Source organism: Rhinolophus hipposideros (genome assembly GCF_964194185.1).
Source record: "Rhinolophus hipposideros genome assembly, chromosome: 15".
In the NCBI taxonomy this organism is placed as follows: domain Eukaryota; kingdom Metazoa; phylum Chordata; class Mammalia; order Chiroptera; family Rhinolophidae; genus Rhinolophus; species Rhinolophus hipposideros.
The window spans coordinates 28,884,093-28,910,335 of NC_138061.1; the positions used below are offsets into that span (position 1 = coordinate 28,884,093).

The 26,243-nt window shown below is 43.0% G+C and overlaps 2 protein-coding genes and 1 long non-coding RNA gene across 7 annotated transcripts in view; 2 read left to right on the forward strand and 1 right to left on the reverse strand.

Annotated features, from left to right (window-relative positions):
• The window catches only part of LOC308507833, a 32,446-nt gene extending 22,995 nt beyond the window's left edge, over positions 1-9,451 (forward strand). The window contains exons 4-5 of the long non-coding RNA XR_013994941.1: positions 5,029-5,215; positions 6,360-9,451. This is a non-coding gene — a long non-coding RNA (uncharacterized lncRNA). The remainder of the gene's footprint in view (positions 1-5,028; positions 5,216-6,359) is intronic.
• Positions 1-11,628, reverse strand: part of PDE6C (phosphodiesterase 6C) — a gene marked incomplete at both ends in the record, with an annotated part of 37,000 nt that extends 25,372 nt beyond the window's left edge. For both annotated transcript variants that reach the window (XM_081073543.1, XM_081073544.1), the window contains 7 exons: positions 100-166; positions 258-322; positions 1,318-1,392; positions 5,069-5,209; positions 6,615-6,704; positions 6,808-6,960; positions 11,149-11,628. In XM_081073543.1, coding sequence (XP_080929669.1) covers positions 100-166; positions 258-322; positions 1,318-1,392; positions 5,069-5,209; positions 6,615-6,704; positions 6,808-6,960; positions 11,149-11,628 — 1,071 coding nt within the window. The remainder of the gene's footprint in view (positions 1-99; positions 167-257; positions 323-1,317; positions 1,393-5,068; positions 5,210-6,614; positions 6,705-6,807; positions 6,961-11,148) is intronic.
• An 8,203-nt stretch (positions 11,629-19,831) lies between these two features.
• RBP4 (retinol binding protein 4) lies at positions 19,832-25,608 on the forward strand. Of its 4 annotated transcripts, none has more exons than XM_081075076.1 (6): positions 19,832-19,957; positions 20,327-20,455; positions 20,564-20,700; positions 20,835-20,941; positions 23,646-23,858; positions 25,303-25,608. In XM_081075076.1, exons 2-6 carry the CDS (start codon positions 20,345-20,347, stop codon positions 25,338-25,340), a joined length of 606 nt encoding a protein of 201 aa, XP_080931202.1. In that variant the 5' UTR covers positions 19,832-19,957; positions 20,327-20,344; the 3' UTR covers positions 25,341-25,608. The 4 variants fall into 4 exon arrangements, with proteins under 4 accessions (XP_080931202.1, XP_080931204.1, XP_080931203.1 ...); XM_081075078.1 differs by lacking the exon at positions 19,832-19,957 and adding an exon at positions 20,082-20,200 and having other exon boundaries at positions 20,332-20,455; XM_081075077.1 differs by lacking the exon at positions 19,832-19,957 and adding an exon at positions 20,083-20,179.
• Positions 25,609-26,243: the final 635 nt, after the last annotated feature.

The window sequence follows — 26,243 nt, forward strand, 5'->3', positions numbered from 1 at the left end:
CTCACCTTTCCCTGATACATTCTTGCTTTCACATTTGTTTCTATCACTTAGCTAATACGAGTTCCATCCATTATTATTTGAATGTGTTTAATAACTTACAAATCCATTTTCAGCAACATAAGTTGGCAACCCACTAATGAGAGTCCAGTGGTCTGCAGGAGGTGTCCTTGGGGAAGAACAGAAGAAAGAAAACCATTGCTATACAGAGAAAAGCACTGTGTACAAAAAGAAAATGGCTGCTGTACGACAATACTCACGGAATCACTTTGATCTCTTCTTTTCCATGTAAAATGTAATCAATGACTTTATAAAAGATGATTTCCTAAAAAGAAAGAGATGGTGAGAAAAATCTTGTCCCCCTCAAAAAAAATACTTTTCATCGACGAACTTATACTTTAAAACTCATTTAAATAGTACCTATTTCCCCACCCTATTTCTCTGCATAATGTAAATTACCAAAATACTCATGTCCTGATTAAAAATGTGTAATAAAACTAGAAATATTATTGTTATATATTGGAAATATTACAAGAACAAGCCCATTGAACTAAATTTAAAAAGTTGAATTCACCCAAACAATTTTTAGGGGAAACTTCTTTTGCTTTGAACTCATCCCTTTCTATCGTCCAGAAATATCTGCCTGATAACTTCAGTGGAACAAATCATGTAATTTCTCAACCTCAGTCAATGTTTTCCCTTCCCAGCTACACAGAGAGCATGCCCCCCATTCAGTACCGGCTTATCTGAACAGGTGCCTCACAAACAGGAGTCTGTGGATATGTTGTCAAAGCTCCCAGAGACCTGAGAACTAATCTCTCTACTTCTTTAGACAGATGAAGAACCTGAGGTCTGGACATATTCCATTCCATTACCTTCCCTTTCAGTGGTGAAACACGGTTCCTGCCCTGTGAAGCTTGCAGTCAAGTGGGGAAGTAAATCTAACCCAACCCTTCCCAGGAGATTCCAATCCAGCATGTCAGAAGGACTTGGGCACAATGTATTTCAAAAGCTGTGCAGGTGGCTCTGATGGATCGCTCTCCATGGAACACTACTGATCTATCCACCAAGTCCTAGCTTTACAGAAAAGGAAACTAAGAAGTTAAATAGTGAGTTAAGGCAAAGACCACTCAGCTCGCTTGGGGTAGAGCTAGGACTGGAATTTCAAATTCCTTGTGCAGTATTCTTTCTACGCCAAGTTCCCACATAAAGTTACAGGATTAGAACCCAGGCCTTCTCAGGCCCATGCTCTTTCCTCTCTGCATGGCTGTCTCTCGTTTTAGCACTTTGCACTATATCACCAAAGATGTTTACACTTACTCTGCCATCTGGTGTCTTTGGACCTTTATAAGGCTCAGCTTCACCAAGCTTGACTGGCCATTCATCATAGAATTCCTGGAGGTGATTATAATTAAACATTATTAAACAAACTGTTCCATTATCTACCATATGCTATATGAATTTCATGTGTTTGCATGTTTTATGTTAATTTATAATTCTAAAATTTTAGAGCTGGAAAGACCTGCAATTCCCAGCAATACTGCTTATATGAACTTGTGATCGTGAACCAGTCACTTAATCTTAACCTTTTCCATCTGTAAAATGGGAATAATAATAGAATTCATACTACAGGGTTATTGTGAGGATTCAATGAATAATACAGAGCACTACTCTAACACATAATTAAAAGTACTTGGTATATAAGCAGCTCTTTTATAGGTAGTTAAAATAAATCTAGATAGGTTAAGAGGCTTAGCCAAGGTCATATGGAGTAGCCAAAGTGTTGATTGCCTTACGTAACATCCATTCTCCCCTTCTTCCTTGCTAACAGAACCTGATTTTATTTGGGTATCAGGTGGTAATTTGTTCAGGGAGTATGGGCCCTGCCCAGTCCATAGGTGGTCTATATAAGGTGCCTGAGATTAGTCTGAGGGCAGGCAAAAGGCCCAGTTGTGAACAATGAAGAAGGAGGAGGAATCTACCACGAGGCTTTTGGGGAAAAGTGTTCCTTAGATAAAAGGTGATGAAAGTGGCATTTGCAGGAAATGCCTCACAATTTTGTCATGTCTACATGTCATGCCTTGAGCTGCAACAGCCACCTTGCCACCATAATATTGTAGGAGACCTCATCAACATACTGAAGGTAGCAGAGACCTGGCCAGGAGACAATGGAAAGCCCCTGGGACTTTGATGATTGTATGGAGCACTGAATTAACCAGCCTTAGAACTGCCCCACTGTGGGACTTCTTGTTAAATGAGATAATAACTATCTGTGGGGATACAGCCCTGGAGAGCAGTTTCCAGGCTTTCGGCCTCACGTGGAGGGGTGCTGGCTCGGGTAGTAGATGGCCGTCAGCTGTGACTAGTTGGCCATCAGCTGTAGCCAGTTAGCCAATTGGCCACTGATATAACTGCCACGGCTGCGCTGGGGAGTGAGAGTCGGTCGGTTAGCAGAAAAGTGGACAGCAGATCGCACGTCGTGTGAATCCAGCCTCCAGTGATACTATAGTAGTATGAATCCCCTACCTATTGCTCCATGGGTGTTCCTTTTGGCCTAGCCACATCCTGCGTTCTTATGTGGGGAGCAGGAGCAGAGACCCAGCAGGCTGCCCCACACGACACATGGCGCAGTGAGCAGGGTCTCTCGCATTACACTATCTTATTGTTAAAGATATTCTTACCTGGGTCTGATGTTACTGGCAGTGAAAAACATCCTAACCAAGATAATCAACTAGGAACTCACAGAGCTAGAATCAGAACCCAGCTCTCCTAACATCTGGTCCTATATTTAGCCACTGAGAACAATTACTCTGAAAAAATAACTTCAAATTACAAGGGTAGTAAGAAATGTAAATGATATGGTATTCATTAGTTATGTTGAACTAAGAGAGCTCCAACAGAATTAATAAAACAAGATGAGAAATGAGCATTATATTGTCTGTGAATAAAATTACATATTTCATTATTTCTACTTTAAAATAATTTTAGCTTTTCAGAATACAAAACTTTGAATTGGCGATAATATTGTTTATTATTCCCCTGCTCTACTAGATTGTGTGTGTGTATACATACACATATACAGTCTCTAATCCTCGCAACTGATAAGAGAAATGTCCTCATTTTACAGATGAGAAAACCAAGAATCAAGGAGCTTAAAAGACTTGCTGAAAAAAAGAACAAGAACATAGAACTGATACTGTCTAATCTCAAGGCTTACTACAAAACTACAATAATCAAGATGGTGTGGTATTGGTGAAAACATAGACAAATCAATGGAACAGAAAAGGAAGTCCAGAAATAAACCCAAACAAATATAGTCAACTGATCTTTGGCAAAGGAGCAAAGACAACAGAGAAAGGACAGTTTTTTTGAACAATTGTCTGGAACAACTGAATATCCACATGTAAGACAAAAAATGAACTGAATCTAGACTCAGACTTACTACCTTTCACACACACACGCACACACACACACACACACACACACACACACACACAAACCCTCAAAATGAATCACAAACCGAAATGTAAAACACAAAACTATAAAACTTTAAGAAGATGACATAGGTTATCTTGGTAAACGGGTTTGGTGGGACTTTTTAGATACATCATCAAAAGCACAATCTATGAACTAAAAAAAATGTATAAAATTTGATTTCATTAAAATTTTCTGTTCTGCAAAAGACACAGAAAAGAGTGAAAAGATAAGCCATAGTTTGGGAGAGAATATTTGCAAAATATATATCTGATTAAGGACTTGTATCCAAAATACAAAGAGCTCTTAAAACTGAAAAACAAGATAAACAACCCAATTAAAAAGTTGGCAAAAACCTGAACAGATGTCTCACCAAAGAAGTATACAGATGGCGAATAAGCACATGAAAAGATGCCTTACATCACATGTCATTAGGGGAATGTAAATTAAACTAAGGAGATACCATTACATACCTATTAAAATAGCTAAAATCCAAAATACTGACATCACCAACTGCCAGGGAAGATGTGGAACAACAGAAACTCTAATTTATTTCCAGTGGGAATGCAAAATGGCACAGCCATTTCAGAAGATTGTTTGGTGGTTTTTTTTACAAAGCTAAACATAGTCTTACCATATGATCCAGCAGTAGCCCTCCTTGGTATTTACCCAAAGGAGTGGATAACTATGTCTACAGAAAAATCTACACTTTATTCATAATTAGCAAAATTCAGAAGCAACCAAGATATCCTACAGTAGGTGAATGAATAAACTGTGATTTATCCAGACAATGGAATATCATGCAGCACTAAAAAGAAATGAACTACTGAGCCATGAAAATGTATGGAGGAAACTTACATGCATATTGCTAAGAGAAATAATCCAATAGGAAAAATCTACATACTGTCTGATTCCAACTATACGGCATTATGGAAAAGGCAAAATTATAGAGGCAATAAAATAAAAAATCAGTGGTTGCCAGGTGCTTGGGGCCAGGAGAGGAAATGATGAGTAGGTGGCACACAGGATTTTTCAGGCAGGGGAACTATTCTGTATAACACTGTAATAGCAGAAAAATGACATTATGCATTTGTCAAAACCCATAGAATTGTACAACACAAAGAGGGAAGCCTAATGTAAACTGTGGACTTTAGTTAATAATTATATATCAATATTGATTTATCAAATGTACCACACCAATGCAAGATGTTATGATAGAAATAGGTAATAAAGGAAACTGGGCATGGAGGGAAAAAGGACATATATAGGAAGTTGCTGAACTTTCTGCGCACTTTTTCTGTAAACCTAAAATTTCTCTTTAAAAAATGTCTATTAATATTTTTAAAAAGAAAAAAGACCATTGAAGACACATATACAACTAGGAAGTAGAAAAGCCAAGATTCAAGCCTAGACCTTTTTTGTTCCAAAATGCACACTTTTAATTACTTCTGTACTGTATTTTCTTGGAACTGGTTCTTAGGATCTATCATGACTGATTATTTACATAGTATATCGATGTTTTAACGGATCACATTTCATGTGATGTGTATTTTACAGACGATTTTAGGCAAGACAAAATGTATGGAACAATGAGGACCTTCTCCTTGGTCATGTCCAGCAGTCCAATGGAATATCGTTCACAGTTCAGATATGTCCTAACCGTGTAGAGTGCTTTGTGAAACTGTCGCTCAACGTCTGTGAGCTCTTCAAATACTTTATTGGCTGACCACATAAGGATCTGAAAGTAGGTATTAAAAAGAAAGCAGTTAGAAAAAAATACACTACGAAAATATAAAACAGGAGGCGCATCAGATTATATAAATACATATCACTAGACAACACAGTTCTATTTATGAACATGTACACATCCAACAAACTACTGATTCTCCGTGTGGGATGATGACTGGAAGTTTGCTGGGCTGTGGCTTTTTGAAGGGAGAGAAGCAAATGTTTTGGTTTCAAAGGGAGGTGACCTATAGTTGAATACAGGGTCATTCCCTGGAGAGAGGGTGCAGTGTTAGTAGCCCACTGGTCCTGCTGGCCCTTGTGGGGAGACAGCCACATGGCTCCTTCCATGTATTCTGAGCTAATCGGTGGTAACCCTAGCTGGACAGTTAGAATGGGAAGAGACATTGAAAGCCTTCCCTCCCAACCTTCCTCCCACCATTGTACTGATGAGGAAACTGAGGTCCAGAGAATGGTCCAGACTCAGGTAACCTGGTGTGGGGACAGAGCCAGGAGTGCAGTTTCCAGGCTCTGGGCCTCACGTGGAAAGATGCTGGCTCAGGTAGTAAATGGCCATCAACTGTGACTGGATGGCCGTCAGCTGTGGCTAGTTGGCCGTTAGCTGTAACCAGTGAGCCATTGGCCACTAATATAACTGCTGTGGCTACGCTAGCAGCAAATGGGGGCCTAGCAAGAAGATGGTGGCTGAGCTAGCAAGCGCGGATTGCAGTTAGCTCGGTGGATTGCAGTTAGCAAGTGAGGTTGGTTGGCAGAGAAGTGGACGGCAGGTTGCGGGTAGTGTGGCTCCTGCTTCCTGTTCCTCCAACCCAGCCGCCAGTGAGACTATAGTGATATGACTCCCCTATCCATGGCTCGTGGATGTTCCTTTTCGCCCACACCATATCCTGTGTTCTTATGTGGGGAGCAGGAGTTGAGACCCCGCATGACACCCTGCATGACACCTGGTTACCAATGTTTTTCTTTATAGTTCTGGCTCAAGGAGGCAACAGACTTCAGAGGAGTGATTTCCTCCTGAAATGACTAGCTTTACTGTATACCAGGAACTGCTAAGAGCTTTATGTGAACAAACTCATCTAATGAACGTTCAATAGTCACAATAACCATGTGGGGCAGGTACTATAATTATCATCACTATCTCATAGGTGAAGAGACCATGGCTACCCAGGATGAAGATGGAAGAAAAGCACAACAATTGTACATATGGATGGAGGGGCAGGCTTTGGGGATGGAAGACAGAGTGGACCGTGAGAAGACACCTGGGACTTCACATTGGGGGTTTGCTCCATGTGGCTTAAACCCCATGAGGGAAAGGAGGGATCTGGGCTCGTTGCCTCTCTCTCTGGGTCTCTTTGTCAGAACAAGTCAGCATGAAGTGAATAATATCACCTTCCCTTTACCTGGCTTCTTCGGGATTCAACACTGTACAGGTAGTTGGTATGATGAAGCTTTAGGATGATAGAAACAAAGGTGAGGTATTTGGAAAAAACCTACAAATGACAGAGAAAAACAAATTAGATGTGGCATGTTTCTGTCCGATATATAATACAAGAAGTAAGTTTCCTAAACCTCCGACTGGATACCCAGCATTACCTTCTCATCCTGTTTGGAAAATGCAGGTGCATTTACTTTGTTAACTGCCATCACCACAGCGAGAACCTCCTTGCCCATCACGATCGGGGTTGCCAGCAGATTCCTAGTGACATACCCTGTTTGTTTGTCCATGAAGTCAGAAAAATGGCTGTTCTGAAAGACACATTCACACATTTGCCAAAGCAGCACAAGAGCATGGAGTGCAACTCTAGAAATGGCAACAAGTCATTCTGTCTAGTCCAAACGGTATTGACACAGGGGTCGTGAGCAAACATCCCCCCATCCTATGATTGCTTAGCATGACATGGCCCGTTTCAGAATGAGCATTTTCCAGCTGAGCTGTGGCCTATCATGGCGAGGCTGAGGTTGGGCAGGAGAAAAACAGGTGATGTCATGGCCAAATGGAAAGAAGGTGCGAATAGGAAGGGAGGGCAAGACAGAGGGTTACGATGAACAAAAGGTGTGTGTGGGGAAGGAGAGCAGAGCGGGGGGTACAGGTATACAAGCTTACCCATTAACCTCTTACCCATTATACATCATGATCACTTGCGTTTACACAGCAATCCTAGGCACTAAAGGAATAATCAACATGCCAGCAACATGCCCCATCTCTTAGCTAACACACTTCATTCTGCAGCTTCAACTACTTGATGCTATTTTATTCCCGATTCTAGACACAAGGAAATGTTCTCAAGTTCAGTTGGCTGCTTTGAGAATTTGGCTTATGAGTTTCGAAATAGAATGCTTACTTATTGTTGTCTCTGAAAGTCCTGGATAAAATCATCCATCAAATTTCAAGGTAGGCGAAATGAGGCTTTCTGTTTTTTTATTTTCACTAGCTCAAACAATCCTTACTGATGTTTGTTTGAGTAAATCCTGTGTTTCTCATATTTGCAAATTCTCCCTGATGGTCCTTTTTCAAGGAAGCTACTGAAGGCACCTAGAGAGAACACTGCTTAGAGCAAGGTCACCTGAATCCCTCATCCAAGCTTAGCATTGTAAATTCTGATTAAATACCATTATCTCGGGGGAGGCCAGTTAGCTCAGTTGGTTAGAGCACAATGCTCAACACCAGGGTTACCAGTTCGATCCCCACTTTAAAAAGGTTAAAAAAAATACCACTATCTCCTGAGATCAGGAGTCAGAAAGAGAGGAAAAAAGAGAGAGGAGGGAGAAAAGGGATCTATAAGCACTCTGTTAATCATTGGAAACTTCGGACTTCTCCATGCCTTACTTTTAACCACAGTCAGAATGAGAACCGCCCATGCACAGAGTTAATCAACAGCTTTTTCTTTGTCCCAATAGAAAAAGAAATGATTAACTTGAAAAGACTATTTCTCAGTTTCCAGTTATCCAAACTTTTCCTTGCCTTTCACCTATTTTAAAAACAGGCAATAAACGTTGACCCAGTTTTGGCCATCCACACCCAGCCCCAGTACCTCTTCTGGCATAAAGATAATCTTATCATAGCTGTCATTTATTGAGAACCTATCAGGAATCAGGTAGGTTTAATCTCTACATTTGGTTACCTACGTTTCTCGGGTGCAGAAACTCAATCCATTACACAGTTACCTAGTCTCAGACCTGGATCTGCTCTCAGGTCTGTCTGATGTCAAAGCTCTCATCCTACACGACATGGCTTCCCTGTTACCACCTTCGGGGACCCAAGGTTGGGAGTATCCGCTTCTGCCTTTGTCGAGGTGTGAAAAGTCCTTGCCCTCACTTGTACCCACATGGCCAACCAGCAAGACGTCACGTGTGATCAGCGGTGTGGTAAGAGGGAGGCCTCCAAAGACTTGACTTATGGACCCACCACTCCCTGCCTGATTGACCTTGAGAAGATTCTTACACTGACAGGATGGAGATTAAAATGTGTCTTCCACACAGGTAATTGCTAGGATCAAGTGAGACTAAGAAAATAGGAAATCTTTATAAAATGTCAAATGCAATGAAAAGGTGAAGCAGTAATAAAAATTTCATGTGAAATATTGGTTTCCATCACCTTTCTCTTTGCAGACTAAAGTGTGGCGAAACTGCAGAGAGATATGGAGTTTGGTGAAGGTGGAGGGAGAACTGGACTCAGAGCCTTGATTCTATTTCAGCCCTTTTCATTCACTGACCAGACTATGGACTCTGGGAGAGATAAAGCTCCCATGACCTCAACTTCCTGTCTGCCCAAGGAAACAGTTGGACTAACGACACCAGGAGCCCTTTCCATCTAATATTCTATAGTTGATTTGAAATTCACTTCCTTCTCTTGCATCTGCTCCCTCAAAAGACAAGTGGTTTTCAACATTGGCTGCATATTAGAATCACCTGGGGAGCTTTTTAAAACTACTAATGCCTGTGTCCAGACCTCTCAGAGTCTGGTATAAGTGGTCTATTGAGAGTCTCAAACATCAGTATTTTATTTATTTATGTATTTATTTATTAAGGAGGGCACAGCTCACAGTGGCCCATGTGGGGATCGAACCAGCAACCTTGGTGTTTTCAGCACCACGCTCTAACCAACTGAGCTAACCTGCTACCCCAACATCACTATTTTTTAAAGAGTCTCGATTTGATTTTAATGTGCATCCGAAGTTGAAAAGTACCACTCTCAGAGAAAAAATAATGCTTAGAAGCAGTAGAAATGGAGAACAAATAAAGCCCTTGTCTCTCCTCTGAGCTCAGGAAAGTGTCTGTCTTCAATCCATGTCTCTGTCCCACCTGTAACAGCCAGGAGTCCTCAGGAAAAGGAAGAATGGAGAGACATGACCCCCCCACCTCATTTACTGTCCATGCAGGGGTTAATCATGGACAGCAGCAGACCAAGGCCACCTGATCTTTAAAGCAACTCTATTCTGTCATTTTCCTTTTAACATGCAGAACTGGGCTTATTAATAAAGTATTACAGTAGAAGGCATTTTATCCATCTCTTCTTTAAAAAACAAAATTTCGGGGGAAAAATATTGTGTGTCACTTTCTTAAGTTTGATGTCCTAGTAATTTTGGAGATGTCCTCAGTTGGAGAGGAGCATATTCCCATGAGAACACGTCAGGGTGTGTGGGGACAGCCTCCAAAGTGATGTCCAGAGAACTTTGCCATAGGACGCACCTCGGCTTAGTCACCTAAAGCAGCTGCCATAGGACTCAAAAAGCTACTTCAGCTAGCTTAAACTCACTGAAGGGAGGATTGGAAAAGGCCTGAGGGCTCCACGTGCCCAAGGGCAACCCTTGCACCTGAGAACTGTCCTGTGGTTGTTTGCGGAGTGTTGCTAATGTTTGACAACTTCTGCGCCTTCTGGATCGCGACCCTCCTCCTGTAATCAGCTTCAGGAGGCATGTGGAGGATTATCCTCCTGTCTCCAGCTGCCCCTTTCACAAGCTGGCAATAAACGTCTATACAGAAAGCATATCGGGGGCAGCTCCCAATCAATTTCGAGCCAACATAATCCACCTTTCTTCTTTTGTTAATAGCAAAGCAAAATAAGGGGACATGTTTGTAAAAAAAGAAGGGCTGGCAGGAGAAACTTCAAACTAGCGCCTATGGTTATTGCTGAGTAGAGGAATTATGGGTCATTTGTATTTCCTCCTTTTCACTTGTATTTCATAATTCTCCTAAAATGAACGAGCATTGTGGTGGTAAGGAGAATGAGTTAAATGTTATGTTTTTAAATAAGCATAACTATTTGTGCAATATGCTATTGGGTCCCACGAAGGTCCAAATGTCTCATTTACCTGATTGGAACTCATTCTTGATAGATCTGAGTTATGGGGGGTTGGGATGGCCAATAGCAGTTAACCATCACCTCAATTCACATTTTTAATGATCTAAATGGGAACATTTAAGCTTTCAGGTAATCTCATTTTTCTTTGTGCGCATGTAGTCGATAGATGAAAGGAGCCACTTATGAGCCAGTCCAAGAACTGAGTGTCTTCAAAGGGGTGTGGGTGAGAGGCATGGCAAGTGGCTCAAGAGCCTTGGTACCTGGCATTTTGGCCGATCTCACCAGTGGGCGGCCGGTTCTGCTCTCTTATTCAGAAGGATAGTGCCCAGAGCACGGAGGAGAAGGTGTGGGCTGTACCAGGCCCAGGGATAAATGCCTGATAAAATGCCAAACTTATAATACACTAAAACATTGTTCATTGTTTATATGAAGTTCAGATTGAACTGGGCATCTGGTATTTTTATTTGCTAAATCTGGCAGCCCTGGACTGGGTGCCCCTCTTCCCGGCTGCCCCCACTCTCCAGATTAGAGCCAAACCAATGCCACAAGGATGGTCCTCTGGACTCCTGCTCTCTTTCCTATTGTCCCTCCAGGACCCCTCATCTCTGCCCCACTGTCATGGGGCTACCTACCTTTTTCACATCTGGGACATTAAGGGCTTTCTTCGTGTGAGCAACCCAACCCACTATCCCGATGTCCAGTGGAAACACAACTTCTCTGTCGGGGAGCACCAGGTTGTCCTCAAACTTGGAGGTCGGGGTGACATTCAGCAGCCTGGAGGCCGCCTCGGGCGTGCCGTTGCGGGCCCGGCACAGGAACAGGCTGCAGCGGTCCGCGCTTAGCAGCCGCGCCAGCGTTTGCAGGGCCCGGTGCGCCCCCAGCTCGGCGCTGCCCGCCTCCTCCCGCACGGCCCGCAGCAGCTCCAGGCACAGAGCCGCCTCCTCCTCCGGAGACAGTCCTGGCAAGGACGCGCTGGCTGCGCCCGGCTCCCCACTGAGCTCTGAGGCTTCTCCCAGCGCCGCCGTCTGCAGCTTCTTGTCGAAGTACTCTTTGGCAAACCGAGGGTGGTCTTCCAAGTATCTCTCCACGGCCTCTTGGCTGATCTCACCCATGGCGTGGCTTGCTTTGCTGCTCTTGTTCAGAAAGGAAGACCCTCAGAGCACCTGAGGCAGAGTGCCAAGAAGGAACTACATCCTGGTCAAGGTTTCTGAAGAAATCCTAAGTGGCACCTCATAGGATGCCCACAGGTCCAGCAGAATGGTTCCTTAGCAGAGCTTTCAAACTGCCTGTGACTCTTGAGGTGTGACAGCCGGTCCTGGCTTAGAGGGGGACTCAGGAAGCACAGGATTACAGAGTTCTTCAGGACATGAAATCCCCAAGCGTCGTTAGCTCAATTTAAGTCCTCAGAGAATCCTCAGAGCATCTTAGATCAGCCAGGCAAGTGGCAAGTCAAAAGTGACCATTCCAGAAAAATAACCGTAAATGGGCGGCTGTCTGCAGCTAGGAAGAATCATCGGTATATCCATGAGTTATAAGTAAACAGCATCAATTGACAGCTTGAATCACTTTTTTCATGACAGCAATATGAAGTGAAAACACTTAGACCTCGGATGTGTCTATTTATTTGTTTATATGTTAAATAATTACTTAATAGCAGCTTTAATAAACACTGGGGGAGAAGCAAGAGTTTAGCATCAATGCAACATAGAATTGAATATTAATCTTTCCTTTTCTTAAAAATCCTTTGATTGCCCAGGTTGCTTGGCCTACTCCTTCTCTAAAATCCTCAACTCTCAATTCCCCTCACTTTAGAAAGCTAGACCTTGGAAGCATATTTTAAAGGAACAAACCTTGGGCTTATTTCTTAGAGAGGTGAACATGGCAAAACATTTGCCTATGATCCAAGCCTAATCAAGCCACAACATAAATAATAATCCTTGTCAAGAGACATGATCACAAAAAGCAACCCATGCAGCTGCTAAGCATATTAGTTTTTCCTGCTAAGCATATTAGTTTAGATTTTGTTTTCAGTAGTAATAGCCAGATCTCATGCATTTTTGTTCCAAGGTACAGCCTGTTAAATCTACTGGATAAAACCTGTCTTGTCTGTTGCTAGGATCTTTAACGTCTCAGGGGCTTCTGGCCTGGAAAGAACACTTACCACTACTTAGTTTTGTTTAATGTTCAATTTATTAAGCTTTTACATTGATTAAGCACATTTTCCCAAATATTTAAACACTATTATGTAGCTAATAAGTCAAACTACACATTTCATGAGCCAATTTCCTTGTATATTTAAATGCAAGTTTTAACCTTAGTCAAGTCTTTTAAGCATTTCAATAAAGCTGTAAACTTTATATGACAAATTCTCTTGAACAGAAACACACATAATATATTACAGTGACTCTAAAAGTTATTGTTACGCCCACATTTAAGTCCATTTCAAAATAGCAACCCTATGGGTTTCATTTACTTCTTCAAACTTAAAGCTTTACCTCTCTAGAGTGATAATAGTCTTATTAGATAGAAAAGAAAAAGAGATCCATTGAGGTTGCAGATTCTAGGTCCTGAAATGAGAGCTTCTTGGTCAAAACTTGATTTTTCTAGGGGAACAGAACTCAAACTGACATTTGTTGAGCTATGTCACTTCTTATGGTTGAGTTCACTTGCTACCTCAAAGGACCTTGTCAAGCACACACCTTTTCTTGTAAGTCTTTCTGTGATACCCAAGTCTAGTCTCAGGACGGTCCTCCTTAGATTATTATTTACTTCATTACATCCTGTTAGCATTTCATTATAATGAGAATAATGCAGAAATTTATCTCCTAAGAGAAAGGAGTTGAGTCAGCTGAATCACCCCTGCTGTGGGATCATCATTTCTTCTTACACAGCTTTGGACATTCTTTCTACCTGGCAATTCTGTGTGACTGGTGCAATTTCTACTTCTCCCAAAAGCATGTGGTGTGATCACAAATCCCATGCCATTCTTCCCTCTTTAAACAGAGAGAGAAAAACACATATCTGTATTCTATGTACAGATTTACATTTAATAGGAAAAACAAAATACCCATGTATGATAACATCCACTACTTACAAAAATGAAAATTAATTAAAAAATTAAACATATTCTATTATAGTCCGCATTCTTCTGTGTTTATAACTACTTCCAGATTCATTCGTTTGCTTGTTCTTTCAACACATGTCTGTTGATTGTCCATTATAAGCAAGACACCACACTAGCTCCTGTGGACTTCATGATCCCTGTTATCTGATTCTCTTCTCCTAGTTACATGGGAAGATTATTCTTCTCTGCCCACCCCCTCACCCCTGAGCCCACCCCTGCAGAGCCATGTGACTAATTTTGGCCTGTGGGTTGTGGCATAAATGTCTCTTCTTGGTAGGAGCAACTTACTGCCCGTATGAGCCCCACCAGCTCTCTATTCTCCTTGTTGCCACATCAGTTCCAGATGGAGGGGCCTCCTGAATCCCAGAGTGAGGATGCCATGGAACAGAGTCCTGGCTGACTTGAAATGGACACATAGCATGAGTAAGAAATAAACCTTTTTTTTATTTTTAGCCTCTGAGATATGAGAATTGTCTGTTGCCACAGCATAACTGAGTCAATCCTGACTGTTACACTTCTACTGCAGGGGATACAGGGAATGAATAAGCTTTGGTCCCAGCTTTACAAACTTTTGTGGTGTAGTAAGAGAAATACATAAACATTCATGAAGCATAGAACACAGTATGATAAATGCCAGAAGACTGGTACATACATATGACTATGAGAAATCATATCTAGAGTGGATGGAGATGGAGCAGAAATTGAATGTGATCCAGGTGGTGGTAATAGTAGAAGCAATACCATGGAGTGTAATAACAGGGGGAATAGAGAGAGATGAAGCTGGAGAAGTAGGTTGGACTTAGATTGTAGGGGTCTCAGAGGCTAGCCTGAGGATACGAACCCTGGGAAGTTTTGGGGAGGAACAAAGGACATTGTTAGGGTTCTATTCGACAAACTTAATTTGGTAGTGCTTGGAAGGATAGATTGGAGAAAAGAAATCCTGCACATTGGGATACAGGTTAAGAGAATATATTGCATTTGGTTCATTATCAAATACACTAAAAATGTGTATAGGCCTTTGCCCCTGCAATTCTGCCTTTATGAATTTATCTTACCAAAATAATTATGAACTTATGCAATTAATGTAGTTACAGGTATGTCCATCAAATCACAATTATAAACATCACATATTAGAAATAGCCTAAACATTTAACAATAGGAGATGGAGTAAATACATGGCATTATAGCCATACAATAGGAAACTGTACATTTATCAATAATCCTATTGTAAAAGTCTATTGATATTATATTATGATATTCAGTAAATTGCAAGATAGTATTATGATTCTACATACATACACACACACACACACACACACAGCCACCCACAGAGGTATATATACTAAAATGTTAACAGTGATTATTTCAACGTGGTGGGATTCAACACATTAATGTTTTTCTTCTTTTTTGCTTACCCTATTTTTCTGAAGTATCTACAACAAACACATATAATTTATGTAATGAAGAAATTCATTCCTTCATAAACAAAGTTTTTAAGGCTATTTTCATAGGGGATGGTTAAGGCTGCTTGGGAATGAACAAGGGACAAATGTGAAACATAATTCCAGGCAAAACTTGACAGGACAGATAATCGATTAGTTAAAAAAGCAAGCAAGAAAAAGGGAACAGTGGTGGCTACTTTGAGTATTGAATAATAATTTCTAAAGACAACGATCTTCTTTTAAGAGAAATAATGGAAGCCCTCCTTTTCGCGCACACACACAATACCCTTCCTTCTCTCCTGTCCTTGACAGTCCCATGGGCTCCACTGCTCTTCTTCCTCAGGGTAGTCCTTGCAGAGTCTCTGGCCTCTGCTGACAAGACATTTGTGTCTCTTATTGTCTGTTCAGTCTTAGGCACTGGAAAAGCAAAATTTTTTTTAACTATGATTTTTTTTTTTAGTTTTTTTGTTTCATAGTTAAACTATGAAGTTTTTTAAACTATGATTTAACTAGTAGGGAGAATGAGGGAAAAGGTCAATATCTTAGATGTTATAAACATTAACAATCATTTCTTTAGATAAAACATATCTGAAACAATAAGTCAATGTGAAAACTCCAATCCATTTACACACGGAATATTTTTTAGAAATATAAGCCACAAGGTAATGATAAAAAAGTGATCGTAAGAATAGCTAACATTATAATATGTAATCTGTGTCAGGCACTCTTCTAAGACCCTTACATGCATTATTTCATTTAATTCATACAATGACTTTATGAGGTAGGTACTATTATTATCTATATTTTACAGGTGAGAAATTGGAGCACAGAGAAACTAAGTAACTTGCTCAAGGTCACACAGCTAATAAATGATAATGACCTACCTCAAAACTACTAGTTTAAGTAGGATTAAATTAAAAAGTGAACCCATGAAGTGTACAAGACATCATACTAGCTGCTTAAAGGGGAATTTGTAAAGACCTTTCCTTTAAGGAATTTAAAATCTACATATATATCATAAAATTTTAAACACCAACACAAGAGTTAAATAAAAATTCCAGGAACTCTTTTTTTTTTAATTTATTGGGGTGACATTTGTTAGTAAAATTACATAGATTTCAGGTGTACAATTCTGTAATACATCATCTATAAATCCCATTGTGTGTTCACCACCCAGAATCAGTTCTCCTTCCATCACCATATACAGGAACTCTTTTTAAAAACCTACAGCCATACCAAAGAATGGCTTAACTTCCCTAAACTTTCTGCTTAACAAGTTTACATTTTTTAGTAGTATACTATATTAATAAACATACATAATATTTAATTCCAATAGTGCTAAAATTTTCCACTGCAGTTAAATATTTCTACAGGAAGTAATGCTTATATAACAGCTGAAAAATATGCACATGAGGTTGAAGCACAAAACTAACAACAATATCCTGGATTAACTGAGTGCCTTTCGGATTATGATATTGAACCCACTTTTCAGCTCCACCTTAGCCAAATTCTTTGTTCCTACCATTATTCATCACCAAAAGGCACCCCCTAAAGCCTAGGATGTCAGCTACATCCTGGCAGCTAAACGCAAAGGGCCCTTTCACCTTGTTCATTTGCTAGAGAGTCTCTGCTTGCACCTAATTGATGGGTATGACTGAGTATCTCAGAGATAATTCGGTTAGTGGGATCCATGTTATTTTCAACTAAATTGATAAAACTCACTGATGGTTTTATAACCACTCAAAAAAACCTTATTGAAAAAATTAGTTTGACTCTTTGTACCTGAACATATTGGCTGAATAACTAAACTTTTCATTTTTCCACCAATTATTTTAGCATCTTTTAAGTGCAGTCAGAAGATAAATGCTACCCAATTTCCCTGTTTCTCAATTTTCTTGGCCTCTCTGGCAGGATGTGGATGTAAATGTCAGTTTGCACAAAATGGAGCTGGTTGGAAATGCTTAATTTTTATAATGGTACGGATATACATTTCTTGTATCAGCTCTTCTTTAAATTATGGTAAAACATTTTTCAGTATTTCCTAGGAATTAGTGACTTGTTTGCTGCTGCATTAGTTAAGGTAACACTAACTTCCATTACGACAGGTAACCCCCAAATCTCAGCAGCTTAATCCAATAGGTTTATTTTTCATTCACATAAAGTGAATCACCTATGGCGTCCCCGGCTGATGGAGGCTCCACTAGCAGGGAGATGAGGAAGGAGACAAAGCAAGGACAATTAGGTGGGCAAATTAGCTCTTTCTGGGAGTGACATACAGCACTTTTGTTCATATCCCATTGACCAGAATTGGGTAGATGTCCTTATGGAGCTGCGGGAAGTGGGGAGGTACCCTTCTACATGATGGAAAAAGAGTGCAAATTTTTTGGTGGAAGGACGCTCAGACACCTTTGCTTCAAGGGCTAAATCATGAGAAATTATATTTTAGAAAAAAATTACATCTGACCAGGATTAAAAAAAAAAAACATTGTATTAAGCTTACCTAAAATTATTAATATCAATAAAATAATTAAATCAATATCTATTGATTGAGCACCTACAGATACTATGTGCAGGTCTCTAGATAAATCCTGTGGAAAAGTTGGTGGAGGTGGATACCAAGATAAGTGAAACACGGTCTGTCTCTCCACAAAATATGGCAAGGAAATGAACTTTTGTGTATATTATATACAATCCATAAGATATAATTGAAAACATAATTTTACATCTAGAAAAAAGAAAACTACTTGCAAAGAGAATATTTGTTTTATTTTCTGATTAAACATTTTCACTGTAGGAAAATTTGGGAAATACAAAAAGATCTAAGTCAAAGCAAAAACAAAAAAACCTTTAAATGGCCCTATTCCTATCACACAGAGATAATCACTGTGAACATTTTTTTCCATTGATAGTATATTTGTATATGCATATTTGAAATTTTATTTTATGACGCTACGTTTCAAAGCACTGAAGTTAAAAACATCAGTTGACCTGTACTCATGTATTTGTAATCTGAAGAAATTTGTAATTTGAAGAAATTCGAGAGAGAATGCCAAAATAAACTGTTTTTCTTTGCTGGTATCTGGGATACCAAGGTTCATGATTTATTATTAAAAGAGAGAGAGAGGAGAAGGAGGAGGAGCAGTTACATTAAATTTTAAGCATCTAACAAATAAATAAAAACATGTTACTGCAAAAAACACCACCATAAAAAAGCACTAAAATCCCCTACATTTATTCAACGTATAGTATGTGCAAGGATCACCAGAATGTTGTAGGAGAAATGGTTGAAAGGGACTTAGGGGTATTAGGAGAACTTTTCTGGCATAACTGTCCAAACGCAGTTGGGCTAAGCCAAGAGCTGCCCATCACTGAAGGTGTTGGGGGAGGAGCTGGAAGACCTCTACTCTGAAATGTCTTAGAAGGGACCCAAGTATTGGACAGGAGATTGAGAGATGCCCTAAAGTCCTTTCCCACCTACGGTGCATAGATACTAACACATGTATGGCCACACACATGGTCCCTGTAGGAGCGGCTCTGGAGCAGACCTTATTTGAGCTATTTGGGATTATACATCCTGTGATAAAAGTGGCCTAACCAGAAGATCTTCTAGTTAGCTGGTTGGCCAGAAACAGAGCTTTCCGAGTTCTGTGGCCGTAAGGAGTTAAATGCATCATCATTGGCACTCCAGAGACTCAAATGGGGAGCAGGAGTAGAGCGGAAGATGGAAAGTGGAAGCAGAGAACGGGTAGGTAGATGTCCAAAGAGTTACAGGAAGGTGACAGAAACCACAAGTGTCTTTTCAGCAGGCTTAGAAGTAACCCCAATGCCCCATAAAGGGCCAGTCCAAGGACCATCAACTCCTTATTTCTCTGTTGGGCAGCCACTCCCCTCTCCCCCATCCCTTTCTTATTTCGTGTCAACAAAATGGTCCAAATTCATCTCGATTTTTTTCAAATTTGGACCATGGAGACACAACTGATTCTGTATGGAAGGAATCTTACAAAAAGATTTTTTTTTTTGTCGTATTACTAGTTCTCATTTAGTCAAGAGCTGCACCTTCTGACTGATTGCTTTGATCAAATTAGGGCAAATCTTTAACTCTGAATGGAAAGAGAAAACTATGGTCAGTAAATTGTGCCATCACAAAAGCAAAATTACATAATTAGTCACGGCATTGTCATTTAATTGACCGTTGACTGTAATTTTGTTTACCTCTTCCCTCTCTTGTCCACTCTTCAGCCAACTTAGCTGTTTTGAAAACAAAACAAAAGTCAACTATGGCTTTGAAATATAATTATACCATAAACAATTGGTAGGCATGTTTCCAAGTAGTTTGAGCAAAGTATCACAAAGTAGGCGACCAACGAGGTTGCTAAAATATTCCCTGCCCTGACCAGGGTTGCGTTTCTGGAGAATATTTAACAGGGAGGGTTTTAATGCTTCTAAAGATGTTGAAACTAAAGAACAAATATTGACCCAGAGAGCACCACGAGTCTCCTGAAAGAGAGTAAAATGCATCCTTTATAACATGAAAAACTGCTTGGCTGAAATATTCCCAAACCCCTGCACAGTTGGCCCTCAGAGGGCAGAGGGGCCAATTTGGCACGGCCAGAGCCCAGGCACTGACGCACCAGGCAGCGGCATCGTAGGTCCTCTCGATCTGGGAGGCCACGGTTTTCCCGCCAGGCCGACCTGGGCCCCCAGCCAGAGGAACTGGGTCCTGAGGCCACCCCAGGCCGCAGCTGGCGGCCGCTGGCACAAGTGTTGGGTAACTGGGCCAGGTCTTGTTCCCGCGGCTCGTCGCCGCTGGAGAGTTTGGGCTCCATCGAGGCCACCCCGCGCGGCGGCTCCAACAAGCCCCAGGCGGCCCTGGAGGTGAGGTTCTGGCCAAAAAGACCCTCCCTGTGCGCGGGCGCCGGTGACTCAGGGCGCGTTATGCAAGTGCTGGCCCACGGGCCCGGCGCCTCCCCCCTCGGTCTTTCACCCGGCGCGGTTGCGACAGCACGACCCCCTCCCCCCGGAGTTATAAAGCCGCCCGGTGGCCCCCAGGGCGCGCTCATCTCCCTCGCTCTGCGTGCGCCGGGACACCCAGACCAGGTCCGCGCTCGTCTCCCGGTGGTGAGCGGCGCCCGGGCGGGGACGGGCGGGGACGCGCAGGGACAGGCGCGAGGGTGGCGGCGCCCGCGGGCCGTAGCAAGCCGGGTGGCCCGGCGGCCCTGCGCTCACAGCGCGCGTTTCCCGCAGGGCAGATTTCTGGGCGAGATGGAGTGGGTGTGGGCGCTCGTGCTGCTGGCTGTGCTGGGCAGCGCCCGCGCGGAGCGCAACTGCCGGGTGAGCAGCTTCCGAGTCAAGGAGAACTTCGACAAGGCTCGAGTAGGTATCTGCCCGGGGGTCCCGGGGCCCGGTCCCCGCGTGGCGCCTGCCCCACGGCCGGCCGTGCACTGCCGGCCCACACCAAACCTGCTTCCATCTCTTCCACAGTTCGCTGGGACCTGGTATGCAATGGCCAAGAAGGACCCTGAGGGCCTCTTTCTGCAGGACAACATCATCGCTGAGTTCTCAGTGGACGAGAGCGGCCAGATGAGCGCCACCGCCAAGGGCCGAGTCCGTCTTTTGAAGTCAGTGGCCTCTGGGTGGCAGAGCTCTTTGCGCTCCAGGGTCCCCCGGGCTGAGGGCCAAACCCTGACCCGGGAGGGATGGAGGGAGGAAGCCCTTTGCCCAGCCTGGCTCACGATCCCCTTGGCTTTTGCAGCAACTGGGACGTGTGTGCAGACATGGTGGGCACCTTCACAGACACGGAGGACCCTGCCAAGTTCAAGATGAAGTACTGGGGTGTAGCGTCCTTTCTCCAGAAAGGAAGTGAGTAATAAGCTCCGTGGGACTGTCTTGGGGGTAGGGAAGGAGGGGGGCATACCTGGCTACATCGCTGTATGTCTTCTGCAGTGGCGCCCTTGGGAAAAATGGTCTGTAAGTTACAGGAATACTCAGCTGCGCCTGACGTTAAGGTCATGAGACTGGGCGTAGCTAAACATCCTCCCCACTTCCCATACCCCCACCCACCAGCTCAAAAAACCTGGTCAAAGCTCAAAGGATCTTTGGGCTTGTAAGGTGACCTCCTCCTGCCATTTTCCTGTTCAGCCACTGTGCCAGGGTGTGTAACCTTCTCCATACTTATCCCTCCCACCTCCCCAAGACCCAGACCACATCACCATTCAACCTAGCTTTGCATTTCCTCCATCTCTTTGGGCCAATCCCTGAGACAGCTTAACTACTTTGGGGCCTCAGCAGGGGCTGGGAGACCCTCATCCAAGGATGTAGGAGGTGTGGTGCATAGGGTTGGCCCCCTGCCTGCTGCCCTGCCTGCTAACGCTGAGATTCTGAGCCAGACACAGTGTGCTGGGTGGCAGTGACCTCTTCCCTTTCTCCCATGCACCAAAACTCATATGAGGAGTTTGGAGGCCTGAGCTCATTCTTTCTAGCAACTCTTGAGCAGTTGTCTTAGGAGGGAGAGTCAGGGAAAGATTGTTACAATTTAAATTCTTCATCTCTGCACTATTTAGCCAAAAAGAGCTTGGAGATAAACCAAACCAACTTAGGCCTTTTTTAAAAGTGAGGGACTGTAGTCAATTTTCCTAAAACTAAGCACTGAAAGTTACTTAGTTCCTATGTCAGAATTCACATTCTGGCAACAATTCTGGGGGAAAAATTAAGCTGCAGATTTGCTGAGCTGTCTAGATCATGAATCAGGGTCACATTTCAAAGGACAGTGCTTTTGTGTCTGAGGGGTAGGCTGCTGGGGCGCCTGTGACTGACACAGTGAGCCCCATAACTGGGGAAGAAATGACTTCATTCGGAGAAGAGGAAAGCTCTGCCCAGATGCTCAAAGCCTATAAGGGGAGCTGGTGGTTAGGGTGGGGCTTATGGCTTCTGTTCCTGACCAGCCTGCTGAATAACTGCATGGCCACCACTGAGGAGTCACATGTCTGGGTACTCCCACCCTGCCTCTGACACTCTCTGTGGGAAAGCCTGCAAGGTACAGGGGTGACTCATTCTTCTTCCTGGCCGGCCTGGAGTGAGCTGAAGAGGGGGTTCCACCTCACACTCCTGTGCAGCCCTCCTGCAGGGCCTGGGTTAGGGCTGAACTGCTACTAGGCTGGCACTCCAGGGATTCTCAGAGCCACGAGGCACACCCAGAGCCGGCATAGGGAGAGTGTTAGAGATCTTCCTTATGCCCTTTAGTGCTAGGGGATCCAGGTACTTCTGCATTCCTCCAGTGTGGAGCACAACATAGGGCAGAGAAGATCACATGCTTCACAACCTGTGTGTGAGATGGAGACGCAAAGCCTTTTTGTTCCTTGCTTTTTGTCCCCTCTGCCACCAATTTATTTAGTGCCTATAGACAATGTGGCATAGAGGTCAGGCACGTGGGCTCCAGAATCAGATTGAATACCAGTTCTACCCTGCTCTTTGGGATTCTGGGTGAAATATTTAGTTTCTCTGCCTCGGTTTCCTCATCTATAAAATAGGAATGATAGTGTGCACTTGTGGGTCGATGTGAGAAATAACTGAGAAAACATGGAAAATATCTACACAATGATTGATGGAATTAAGTGCTCAGAAAGTCCTAATCGTGGCTATATGTCAACAAAAATATTAGATTAAGTAGAGATGTGACACTTTTGACCAAACATAAGGTATTTGGATAGACCTGAACATTGTTGTTTCTCCACGGCAGATCTCTCATAAACATTCTTATATTATTTCCCATACGGTCTTCGTTGGCATTTTTCCCCCCTTCGTTTATACTTATGCTTCATGGCTTACGTTCCACCCATAGGAATAAATATAATCTAAATTCTTCAAGGGGTCAATTCTGCCTCTATCAGGGGAGTTCTGAAGAGTACAAACTCTAAAAAAGAATATCTGATATCAGATGGTGGGCATCTGTTCCCCCAAGCCAAAAACTACTCTTTTGCCAGCATGGAGAGGTGAATAGGGTTACTAAACCAGAATTAGGATGGAGCCAGAAAAGCTGTGAGCCAGATCATCAGAATGGTGTCCACCCATGGATGGAAGGGCAGGAGGACACCATGGTTACCGAGATGACTGGGAACTGGCCGTTACAGACCATCGCAAGAGATACATCCTGCAGTGGGAGCTAACATAAGTTGGTAGCCATCAGACATCAACCACAAAGGCACCGATATTGTTGGAGGGTAGATGGCAAAGACACCGTAGTAAGGTCTATTCTGTGTGTGTTGATGGGCCCACATTCTCACTTGTTCTTTGGGAAGATGCTATCACATTTATCATCAGGGAGAGCGACAATCATTAAGGTGAAGAAGGTCCCCCCTGGCCACGACCCTTTATCTGTAAAAAGAACAAAACCCTTTCTCATTTTCCCAGTTTTTAAAAAACTGCCCGAATTCTCTGTGGTCACCTGCTTCCGAACAAAATGAAACCAGTTTCAGGAAGCTGCTGGCTTCTCAGGCTTGGTGGGGAGTTTCCCTGACATCTGAACCTGCTGAGGGAGAGGCATTGGCTCTGACTTTCTGGCTTGCAGACGATGACCACTGGATCATTGACACGGACTACGACACCTACGCTGTGCAGTACTCCTGTCGCCTCCTGAACCTCGACGGCACCTGTGCGGACAGCTACTCCTTTGTGTTTGCCCGCAACCCCAACGGCCTGCCCCCAGAAGTGCAGAGAATTGTGAGGCGGAGGCAGGAGGAGCTGTGCCTGGCCAGGCAGTACAGGCTGATTGTGCACAATGGTGAGTGGGCAGGCGGGAGGACGTGGGGCGCCAGCTGGCTCTCCTGAGGGGGAGTGAGCAGTGAATTTGGCCCCACCTGCCAGTGAGATGCGTTTCATCTGCATGCAAGAGAAAAAAGGGAGCCTTGGGAGACACTCTGAGCCCAAGTTTTGGTCCTTCTAGAGCAGATCCTCTACTGACCTTATGGGGCTGATGCAGGAGTGGGCAGACATTTTTCCAAAGCCTTGGCACTTTTAATGAAGGAAAACCACAGGGGACATGCTCTTCCTTTTTCCTGCTACCTTTGGCCCAGTCTTTGGTCACATGGCTACAATGCCCCCAAAAAACATTTTGACTGAATTAATATTACTTGGGGATTGAGTGTCCCCAGTGAAGATCTGAGCACCAAATGTTGCCACTGGTGTAAAAACTTATAGTGAGACATCACCATAGCAAGTTCAAACAAGAAAGATGTCAACAAATGCTCTTTCTCTACCATGGAACCAAATAACCATTAAATTGACTAGCTAATTTTCCTTACATTTTTTTGAGATTCCCTGGGACGACCATCAGATCTTTTTATAGATCTTACCCTCCTCTAAGCTTGATTTAAAAACCCAGGACATTCTGGAGGAAAGTGTGCTGTCTATTTTGAATTGACACTCACCCCCATGGGAAACTGGGTTTCAAAATCCAGATAGGGTAATGCTAAGATGTAGAAGGAAAGAGAACAAAACCAAACTTTTCTGTTGGTTCTCTAACTTACTGACCCACACTACACCAAACAGATATGAACCAAAACCAAAAACATAAATCAGTAAGATTTTGTTGTTTCACTCTGGGGCAGCCTAAATGAAGGGCCAGTAAAGGGTTTCACCACAGCCACACTCTAGGCCAAGCCCTTTATCGACATTATCTCATTTAATTCTCAGAGATACCTTATGGAATAGATACTCTTATTATCCACATTCTACAGATGAGAAAACGGAAGCAAAGAAAGATTATGAAAGTTGCCCAAGATCTGCAATAAGTATCTGAGTTGGGTGCACACCAAGGTTTTTTGGTGGCACTGAAGCCCCTTGTGACACCACTTGATACATGGTACAGGACACGGTGAACATTCTATCAAACCACTGAGTGTCTGAGATCAGGCTGACTTGGCTTCTACTTTCTGAAATAGGAGAATGTGTCCCAACCCTTTGAAGTGCAAGTTTCAGGCAAATTTAAGACAAATAAAAAGAACACGATTTCTTACAGCAGAGCCCATTCTCTGCGCCCGGCAGAGAAATTCAAAGGGTTGCAGAAACAGCCTTGAGGATGTTTATGAATTACAGCCACATCTAGCTATATAACCTTACTTGTTAAGCACTTAAGGAAAGCCAAGCCCTGAGGCCATTATGACATTCATTAAACCCTGGGTCCACCTTTCTGTTTTTAATGGCTTGTTTTTTTTTTTATATTTCAGGTTACTGTGACCGCAATTCAGAAAGAAACCTTTTGTAGCAATATCAAGGATGTCAAGTTTCATTTGAAAACTTCCCACTAACTCTCACTCAGCCTTCAACTCTATTTATCTTAGTTTAGTTTGGTCCTCTCTCCTCCGTTTCCCTCAGGAAACATAAAACCTTCAGTACACATAAAAATATATGTGGGAATAAGTGAATCTGTTTGCAGTCAGATGTATGTCTTTACTGGGGTTTCCCAAGGAATCATTTGAGGCTTAGGATGCCAGACTTTGATTTATTAAAGTATAATCACCTGTTTCCTATGATTTGGGTTTTTATTTGTGTTCACATGTGTGTCAAAGTGAGCAGTCTTGCAGATGGTTGGGTAGGGTACACTTTTATATCCCAGGAGGCGGTCTTCCCTCCCTGGGTCTTGATGACCTTTGGTCTGTTCTAGTGCCTAATCTCCATTCTTAATGACTATGGCTTCTCCCAACTTCCTGAAAAAGGGTGTTCCCCATTAACCCAGGAAGGCCTTTACTGCTGGCCTGCACAAGACAGCAAGGCCAAAGAGCAGGTGAGTGTAGGCTAGGCCAGGCCAGGCCAGTGAGCCCAAGGCCTCAGTCAGCCCTGGGCCCATGAGGGGGGCAGGACAGCCAGCTCACTCAGCTGGGTTTGAGAGGATGAGAGGCGTGGGTCTGGGTGACCTCTAGTAAGCACCCCCCAGTCTTTCATTGTTTCTAGTACTTAATTCACTTCTTAGACCAGGTGTGGCCAAAATGATGAAGGGAGGAGGCCTCAGGCTTCCATGGGGGAGTTGGAACAGGTGGCCTTTGGAAGCCAGGTCTGGGGGAAAATCAAGGTGTGCCCCCTGCCACCCACCTGGAGTGTGCAGGAAATGGGATGGGATAGTAGCCGGGACTGGAGCAAACACCAGTGTCCCATTCTATCGGCAGCACTT

Excerpts from the sequence above, each read along its gene's own strand:
- RBP4 (XM_081075076.1), top strand. The coding sequence starts at position 20,345 with ATGGAGTGGGTGTGGGCGCTCGTGCTGCTGGCTGTGCTGGGCAGCGCC. Across the intron at positions 20,456-20,563 it reads AGAACTTCGACAAGGCTCGA|TTCGCTGGGACCTGGTATGC; the intron begins GTAGGTATCTGC and ends TCTCTTCCACAG. Across the intron at positions 23,859-25,302 it reads CAGGCTGATTGTGCACAATG|GTTACTGTGACCGCAATTCA; the intron begins GTGAGTGGGCAG and ends TTTATATTTCAG.